Source organism: Necator americanus, chromosome II, assembly GCF_031761385.1.
Source record: "Necator americanus strain Aroian chromosome II, whole genome shotgun sequence".
Taxonomy (NCBI): Eukaryota; Metazoa; Nematoda; class Chromadorea; order Rhabditida; family Ancylostomatidae; genus Necator; species Necator americanus.
In genome coordinates, this window is record NC_087372.1 from 26,890,135 (window position 1) to 26,900,053 (window position 9,919).

Genomic DNA, 9,919 nt, shown 5'->3' on the forward strand with positions numbered 1-9,919 from the left:
GAAGAATTATTTTAAAGACAGAATAAGGTGTAGCTTTCTGGCTACTGTTGTCCTACCGGTTTTTGACGACGTTTCGCATAATTGTTACTGTTATTTATTGTTTGTTATTATCTATTGTTTATATTTGTTATTGTCATAGCAAAATTGTTAACATTGGCAAACAGCATATCGAAAAGAAAGAATAATCGAAACTTTCGGGGCAACGAACAATGTTATTGGATCAACGCAACGAATTCGGATCCATCGAAGTCAGAATTCAAGGCATCCAGTGTACTTAACATAATGAAATGCTCGACATGGTGATCGGTAAATAAATGGTTACTGGTTAGTAATCAACGCCAAACATCTTATCCTTTTCTCCCTGGATAACTGTAAATTCTTGCCTTAAAGGCAACGTATCATCAAACTAACGTAGTTGGAAAACTTGTTAGTCTAACCCCATTCAATCCCTCTGCCAACCCGTCCCCCTCCCAAATCGCCCTGAAAAATGGCACGAGAACGGCGTCTTTCCTACAACATACGTTTTAGTCCGCTCCCTGGAACACGCTTCGGTCCCCTCAGCAGCCTATTCATTGGTTTTACATGAATAGGCTGGTGAGCAGACCCCACTGATCTTCGACCGTTCGATCGTGGTTGTGGAGCGTGGACAAGGGTGACGCGTTTTTACGAACCTCGTGGAAACAAACGAAGTATCCCAGCCATTTTTGAGGTCGATTAGTAGGAATCGAGAGGGGCCACTCTTAGACTCGTAATCTACACCTATGTATATTACCCCACAGGTTTCGAAATACGTCATTCTAGTGATGTGACAAGGCTTTAAGCTTGAAGCACAAGTTTAAAATTTTCTAGGGCTATAAATGTTCCCTTGAGTGCTCCGCTCTGATTACAGAACCACAACGTAACCAAAACAACTAAGCAAATCAACTCACAGCGCTACAGAACTGGCAGGCTGGTCGAGCCTTGTCAGACTTTTATTTCTCGAACGCCGAGCGTGCGAGGTTCTGCTGAGATAGCGTGGCGAGGAGTGCGACGGCTCCACGTAGTCAATGTATGGTGACGAGGCCATTTCGATCGTCAGTTGTGGCAATGAGGAGGCAAGTGGAACAGGTGAGACGAGTTGTGCAGAGTCTCGAGCAGTGCGTTGTCGGAACTTCTGGATCTGAAAAAATCTAATGTTTGTATTCAAAGAAATCTGAAAATGGAAACTTGTTACCGATGAGTCGATAGCAGTGTTGACCGCAACTTTTTTCGGTGAAGTACTGTTAAGTTGAGGGTTAAAGCAAAGTGAAGTCACGTAAAGTGAAGGGAAGTAAAGTTAGAAGTATAAGTTGAGTGAGAGATTGGCGCATAATAGATCCTCAAACTATTTAACAAAAATAGTGATGAAAATAACGGGCTTCTTTTTAGGTATACATCATCTCTTGAAAAACCATCATTGGGTCCAAATATTCTCAGTGCTGAACTTCACATGGAGCATTTGTTTAACGTTTGCAAATGTCAACGCAGAAAAATGTTGGATTTTACCAACATCACGTATTCACTAACGCGTCGAAGGTTTTTCGATGAATAATGCTTAACAAAACCCTTTTTATGGACTCCATGAATATTCCATTATCTTCAACGCTTGCAGTCTTTTTTGTAAAGTACGTGACACACACAAACTAATTCCCTGATAGTGGTCTTGTTTGCGTAGATTAGAACAGTTTTAATGTACTACCACGCAGAAAAAAAATCACAGGAATTCATTGTAATCGGCCTACTTATTTTAAAAAATGTACTAAACACGAATTTCTCGTAGGCGATTTTTTTTTACGCAGCAGACGCACTGCAACTGCAGAACGTTCTGAGATATGAGAAAACTTTGAGGATTAGGGGCAGGCAGCTATCTTCTGTGTGCTAAGCGGATATTGATGAGGCTTCTGGGGAAATGCTCGAGCAACAGTGAAGAGTTCATGCTGGCACTTAAAAGCAGGCAAAATTAAATCGTGCCTTCAGTAGGTGAAGGGTGTATTTCTTTTTCAAGAAAAAGAGTGGATTCGGTTCGAATGGATAATTCAGTTCGTCGAGAGTGCAGTCACTTGTAAAACAGCAATTGATACGAAACCTCTCAGTTTTTCCTGCTATTTTATACTGTAACGAAAAAAACGACCAAACAAATGTAATTGAACCCGTGACGAAAGAACATACATAAGAGTGCATTTCTCAGCTATTCCGAGAGCCAATCACGTACAAAGAAATGGAGCGAGGAACTGCATAAACTGGTATTGCTGCACATATTTTCTTAACAAAGAGCATGTAGATTGAGAACATAACTACAGCCAATATTTTAGATTACATATAGTAGTATTTAGATTATATATATATATATATATATATATATATAGTAGAATCCCGTTGACTGGCATAGAGATTTCTAAAAAGTCTGGTAATTTTTCTCAACTTTTTCTGTCATCCCGTTCCAACCAAGATTCCTGTTAGCGGCGATGTTCACGTTTAGCGGGCAAAAAAAAAAAAGAAATTCTCACTGGTTTGAGACCCCTCCAAACGTTCACCTCAAAAATTTCAGCATACTGCAGAACTAAATGGTGAAGACGAAAACGAGAGAAGTTAACATGTGAATCATTTGCGACACAGGAAGAAATTAGTGGAAGAATTTCTTGAAAGGCGCGGTGCATGAATGATGAGCACAGGTTAAAACGATTAAACGACGACGGATTCCAACAACAGACCTGGGACAGGAAGCGAACATGTCTACCAAAACGGAAATATTTAACGTTTTTCAAATTTTGCCCTCAAATCCGCAAACTGCACGCGCGAATGTATTTGTAAAGTCACACAGATTAGTCCACTTCATTGTTTTGCTAAAGCACTGTTCACTGATGCGTAAAATATCGATGGAATGTGCTCATTATACAAAAAGGTGAATATTGCAACTCTTGCACTGACTAGCCTAAATCGTACAGTTTACACCAACTGTTAGAAAAAAAAACAGAAAAAAACGTAACTAGAATCGTTTCTTCTAACTAGATCCAACAGATGTAAAATGATCACTCAACCAAACAAACATAATATTTCGGAAACCGATAAACTTCTAATACTTGAGTGATATCCAAAAAAGGCTTCATAAGCTGCTTTTTACTCTGCTAAGCGCAACAAATGAAGATAAGCGCAAAATCTCCCGCCGACCTGGTCAGTGAGCCCTTGTATGATGTCCCTGTTTCTTCTGTTTTCTTGGACTCCAGCATCCAATCGTGTCCGACAATGAGAGAGCTCCTCTGTCACCTTCGCCACATCTGAAATTAAGTGGATATAGAAACCTGTAGATCTTATGGTGGGCGCAGTAGTATGCCAAAAATGTACGCGATGAGATTAACGACTAGATCGGAACAAGAGCGATGCAAGAAAGGTGCGAGATTACCTTCACTGCTGCTGTGCAGACTCGACATTTGCTGAGTTCAAAAGCGCCTTCGTCTTGCTATGCTATTCATCTGTAATCAAAAGGAGACGATGTGTGTTCGATATGTCGGTAAACACTCGTTTCCAACAGCGAACTAACGACGCTGACAACTACGCGAATGATAAAAAGGTCAAAAACTGTCATAGTGCTAGCGATTAAAGTCAAAAGCCCTAAAGTGCGAGGCAAGGCAGACGAGTGAGTGAGTGAATAACCGGTTAGGCGCATCGGATCATGCGCCACTACGAAACAAAAACGTCCTCAAAATGCAATAAAAACCGATTGATTGAGGGGAACCCAGACGGGACTATTTTGACATACATATGAGGATCCTCTCTGAACACAATTGATACGTTGAACTGTCAAAGGAGGAAGATTAGCAGCCCTTTTTGCAGTGAAAGTATCCAACCTTCTCCTGAAATGAGGGTTCAGGAATGGGCGCAGCGGTCGCATGCTCTCGCAAAACATTAGAAAAAGGGGTAAGAGCGAACGGGCAGAGAAATGAGAGCGAGGAAAACGGGTAGCGAGGTGACGCCTCCGCCGTGTGGAGGAAAGAAATCGCCCTCACTTCACAAGCTTGAATGGCGATCTTACACATAGCCAATGTAAGCAAGCAAAACAGCGTGGAGTTTCTCACTACGGAGATTTCAAGTGGAAAGACAGTCGACGTCACCAGAAAATAATATGATGCCAATTAAGGAACAAGAACGTGCATAGGACCGTGGGAGGTGGATTCGTCCAGTTTGCAATGTTTTGTTGCAGTTTCCGCAGAGTTATTCAAGCACACTGTTCATTCCAAGACATAGGAAAGAGAAATTACTCTGTGGCACCTGTTATCCGAAGTGTACTGCAGAGGATATCCACTTCAATCATGGCTTATAAAGTTTTTCCCATCAAGGACCAGTCTGTCCTTCATCATTTCAACAAGTAGCACAATTTCTCAAACTCAACTCCAAGTCTACATGGTGCAACTACCAGTGATCCTTCAATAGCATCCCAGAAAATCTCTGGAAAGTTTCTCGAAACCATTGTCAAAGCAGTCCAGTGCAAAGCAATCCAATGCAGATGTCCGAAGAATCTTTATTTGAAAATCCCAAACACATCTGCAGAACATTTTCGGTCGAAATGTCATAATTGCTGCATAAAACTTGCATCGGATGGCCAGGCGACTTCTAGAAATAAAAAACGTTGGTGGAGTTCTAGAGCACCGACAACTATTGTGTTAGGTGACCTGAAAAAGAGGAACAGCGACACAAAACGGTCAATTCCGAACCAAAAGTTGAATGCCCTGTCATCAGCTCGGGGAACACGATTAGTTGTCTACTCAATGATGAACAAAATACTTCCCCTTCACACAAAATGGAAAATCATTCAATTCTGCCTCAAAGGCAGCATTCTCGGTAATTTGCCTGTTAGGTTCCTTCCAATTATAGGTAGAGTGGTTTTCAAGAACGGCAGCGAAAACGCAAAACTTCCTCTACAAATCGAGGAAACGGAGGATTTAAAAACACCCAAGGTATCACTTCACCCGACGAAACAACTTCTTAGAACCGTATTAATATAATAGCAATACAACTGGATCATCGTGAATATATCTTCCACTCAAGTAGTAAATCGGTCAAGATCCTTTCTTAAGCAAACTACAAATGACCCTCCGTGCTTTGTGGGCCGAGTACGATCCAAGGACGTGGCGAATAAGTGTGGAAAAAGAAAAGAATGTGAAAAGAATAAAGAGAGGAGAGCGGAGTGGATAGTATCTAAAAGTTCATGATGGGGGAACCCGGAGGGTTCGACTAGATGTCGATTCGAACTGAAATGGCTCCAAATATGCACAAATTTCGGTTCAACCCGACCAAACTCATTACTAGTTTGTATTTTTTGTCGGATAATCGGCATTTACTCCTGAAGTCACAGTGTTGAAGTGATTAAACAAAGTGTTGGTCAATCTGTTTACGATGTACGACCAACGCGTTCGACTACGAAATGATTTGGGGGAGGGCCAGCTGATGTCTGAAAGTCAGTGTTTTTATCCTCTCAGATAAGTTTCGTAGCAATTAGTCGACCCCGGAGGAATATAAGGAATATAATATATTCGTTACCCAATGCTAGTTTCGAACTGTCGGCCATGCAGCCACTGAGCTAGAGCTGCCACAAAGAGCAGAACAGTAAAAGTTAGAAACGAGAGCCAACCAAGTGGGCTGGTCGTACACTTGGTTAGCTCACTGTAGTGACTGATGGATGGACATCATGCGAGATGTTGCAACAACAGCGGATCCGAACGCGGATGAAGCGTTGAATAGAGTAGAACAGCGAGTATACGTGTATTCCATAGTGAATGAACTATGCAGCAATTAACAGATCGGTTTTATGAACTCCCCCAACCATCGATCGTCGTGGTGATAGTAGAAGCTGTGCGGGGACCTAGAATGGGGATTTAGTCAGTTCCCTTCCGTCGCCTTTGAATCACTCGCAGTTGAGGAATGGCTAACTATATCCCAGACCTAAACATGGAGTGAAGAGCTCTGTCTGCCCAACGAAGTACGAAGCGCAGGTATCTAACAAAAACTATCCTGATGCATATTTAGCTCACACAGTCTGCATGTAATGAAAAAAAATTACCCCTCAAGATCTGGAGGTGATGCAAAAGGAACACGAGGAGATAAGAGAAAGAATAGAGTTCCCGAATACAGAAGACATCAGAAGAGAGAAGATGCGGCAAAATCAATGTGAGTTAACTGAATCTTCAATGGATTCAACAACGTACGAGCGAAAACTCGCAAATAGGAAGCAGGAACGAAAACAAACAATGAATGGTGACTTGAAAAAAAAGAAGAACTCGAAGGACGCAATTAAAAATCGCTGGTCATGCATGTCCTTATTCAAACGTATCGGAAGAAGTAAAATAGAATGACAGATAGCGACGGCGTACTCGTCACGTTGAAAAATCCGAAACGAATTAGAGGGCTTTCGGAATAGCCGGGAGTTTCTGAGAGAGATTTTTTGCAAATTTTGTCATTTTTAAATGTTATTTCATACACTACAAACTACCATTGAAAGGATAAAAAGGATAAAGTGCACGGCATTGACCAATCGCTATTGGGATGCACCTACGCGATTGACTACAATTTTGTATCGTTTGGGGTTTCTGAACGGGCGTGCAGCCTTACAATGAATAGAGGGGCAAGTCGATGTATCTAGTCAGTGTTGTTATCCTCCAGAAGAGTTCTGATATCAATTCGTCGATCCCGGATGAATGAAGAGCTTAGTTAATGATACTGCGGCGGTTTCCAACCATCGATCAATCGTGCAGTCACAGCCTAAACCCTTACCAACTGCGCCAGTCGCAAACCCAAACTGCCATTAAAGAAAAATCCTTATCCATATGTGGATGGGATAGGAAACAGACAGAATGTTGCGAGTTAGGCAAGCGATTACTGGAACTAGATTTCAAATTGATTGGAACATTTGCTTTATCGCGAAGGATCTCCCAGAATCATAATTGAAGATTCAGTGTGTTGTGAGTGGGCGGATAGGCTTGGACGTGCTTGACGTTTCTCCAAAAACTTCAAATTGTTTTTCGACCATGAAATAACTGCCGTTCTATCTGATTTGTCATCAAATCGTCGCCTAAATGTGCCATGTGGCAGTTTAATGATGTACTTTGAGTAACAGATGCCGACCAGACATGGAACGTATGTTGTGTGTGCCACAGCTTTTTTTTTTGGCTATCGCTTCAAACACTCTATTTCATACAATCCTCCTGGTGCTTTTAATCTATGATTTTGTGAAAATGAATCGCATTGTTAAGTCTTTTCTTTGCTTTTTTTCTATTGAATTTTGTTGGAAATTTGTTCTCTCTGAATGGGACCAAATTTTAGCAAAGTGAGCAAAATATCTGCCTGTTACAGAAGTTCTACAATGGATATGCGGTAAAAAGCAGATTTAGTATGGTAAGGAAGTTAAGGTAAGGTCCACAATGCTTAATCGCAAAATTTTGCAAAGATCTCCCAATAAAACATACCCACTGAGAATTCATTCAGTCAAGAAATTCTGTTTTTAAAAAAGAATAAACCAATAAAAATGAACAGTGAAACGAATGTGGAGATTAAGAGGTGTTAGTGTTTTTAAATCTAATTTTGAGCATGTATACATATAAAAAGAAACGAGTGTAAGCGAGATTTCGAAGGATGTGGACGTCCGTGCTCATCCACTTCCCCCTCATTAATATCAAGACACCGATATCGACGGTCCACAATCTCGTCGCCGTCAACTCGGAATTTCCCTCTTGCACAAACGTTTCAGCTGCATCAGACGGACAGCGGCGATTTCTTTTTATCTTCAGAAATACATATGCGATACTTCTATAGAACAGCGTTCTCATATAGGCCGCGTACAGCTCGTTACGCAAAAAACGACATTCCTGATTGTGAAATCGACCCTCGAATAGTGCAAAGAAATATTCCACATCATAACATATTCCATAGTACGCATGTTGCAGGAAATTGTGCATACGCACAATTACGGTAAAGACACGATGCCTTTTTTCTCACCAAAAACACCGTTGCCCTTTTTTCGAAAGCGAATGTAACGCCGATATAAGTGACAGATGTGTAGCTCCCGAGAAATAAAAAAAAATATATTAGGTTGGTGCAAAAGAAATGCAGGTTTTTTTTTGTTTCATTAGTTTCAACACTATTTCTTTTTTTTTTGATAAACTAAGGCTTTTTTACGAGGTATTATACATTGTTGGAAAGCTTATTATATGAGTTTTTTATGAGCTATTCAAGCACCTTGATAACTTCTTGCGGGAGAAACACTTCAGAAACCAAAACGATGCAGAAACTGCCTTCGATGAGTTCATCGCTTCCAGAACCCCAGACTTTTATGATATTGGCATTAAGAAGCTCGTTTCTCGTTGGCAAAAGTGCGTTAATTGTAATGGAGATTACTTTGATTAAATAAATTTTGTTAGATCTGAGTTATATTAATTTAGATTTTAGGTAGAAAAACCTGCATTTCTTTTGCACCAACCTAATACATAGATGGTCTTCAAAATGCAGAGCCTAATCAAGGAGACTTCAGAAAATTCAAGTTCATATGTAATTACCAAAAAAAAACTACATACCATATTCTTAAAGTGCAACACTGTTCAAGGGGAACAAAAAATATAGAGGAAAACCATGTGTTAGCAGTAGACTAAAACAAACAGATGAACCGAAATAGGGACCGTTCAGCGAAGATATTTTGAGAGTGCCGGATGTTCCACACTAAAATATGAAAATAAATGTTTTAGCACCGAATACGTTACGAAGACTTTCGATGAACATTCGTAAGAGGCGCTGACTAAAGTGCCGTTGATTTGCCGTCGGCCCTATTCATAAAGCGGAAAAAAGAAAACAATGACGCAGAGCAAACTCAAACAGCGTTACTGACAATTGCTCGTACTCCATTTTATGTCCAATGCTCAACGCTCGGCTTTGTCCAACCTTCAACGCTTGAAGGCGTTAAAGAATAGACCAGAGTGGAAACAAAACCCACAAAAAACCTTGCTAGCTGCCCTTTCTAATGTGCACAGCTGTGAAGCGCCAACAAAAAACAGAATCGGAAATACGCCTACATGCATTTCACGAGCTATCACCTCCAGATGCTCACATCTCCTCCTGGATTTATTGTTTGCTACAGGAATCGTGGGAACGTACGTCAAGGGTGTAAAGCTCGAATTAAATCGCCTTTACCGCATAAAAGTCTACAAGCTAAGACGCAATGCGTTGTTACAAATTCCCTTTTCTTTCTCTAAATTCTGCACAATCGCGAACATTTAAGGATTCCAAATAGAAAACGACTTCAGAAACCCACGTGTGTGTGGCCAAGCTCACCCACCATCCATCAAATAGACGAGTTCCAAATAAATATCACGAAACTTTTTCTGACGATAATCACGCCGCAAAAATCATTCAATGTTGCGTTTTCGAGCGGAACTATAGAAACCTAGAAAATAGAAGCAAAATGTACGATTCACACCACAGTTGGTCCACTCGGAAGTAACAGGAAATCCCGTAAACTCGGCTACCTCCAGCGCGTGAGAGCAGTGGTTGTCGGTCGAGGGGCAGATTTGTGTGGACACGCCCACTTTTCCCGACATCACAACTTTATTGCATCCGCACTACTCCAACACTGAGACATTGTGTCCGGAAAAAAGTGCTAAAGCTAACTTCTCACGCACATATGAAGAATCTCTCTTTACACGAAAAACCGGAAAAGAAGGCCGCATCCAAAGATTTTCAATTCTTCTTTCTTTTCTTTAGTAGCAAATGAACTTCGGCACGCACACTGCAAAGAACACAATGAGAACGAAAAGGAAGCACTACTCAAAATCCAGAAGTCAGCGGATAAAAAGGACTCTGCGGTATCAGTTTCTCCGACGAAGCAACTTTTTGCGGCACTAGGCTGATGGAAATGAAAGCG

The 9,919-nt window shown here is 41.0% G+C and overlaps 1 protein-coding gene across 2 annotated transcripts in view; it reads right to left on the reverse strand.

Moving 5' to 3' along the window:
- RB195_019602 (uncharacterized protein) overlaps positions 1–3,446 on the reverse strand; it is a gene marked incomplete at both ends in the record, with an annotated part of 32,841 nt that extends 29,395 nt beyond the window's left edge. For both annotated transcript variants that reach the window (XM_064187530.1, XM_064187529.1), the window contains 3 exons: positions 930–1,159; positions 3,187–3,293; positions 3,419–3,446. In XM_064187530.1, coding sequence (XP_064043410.1) covers positions 930–1,159; positions 3,187–3,293; positions 3,419–3,446 — 365 coding nt within the window. The remainder of the gene's footprint in view (positions 1–929; positions 1,160–3,186; positions 3,294–3,418) is intronic.
- Positions 3,447–9,919: the final 6,473 nt, after the last annotated feature.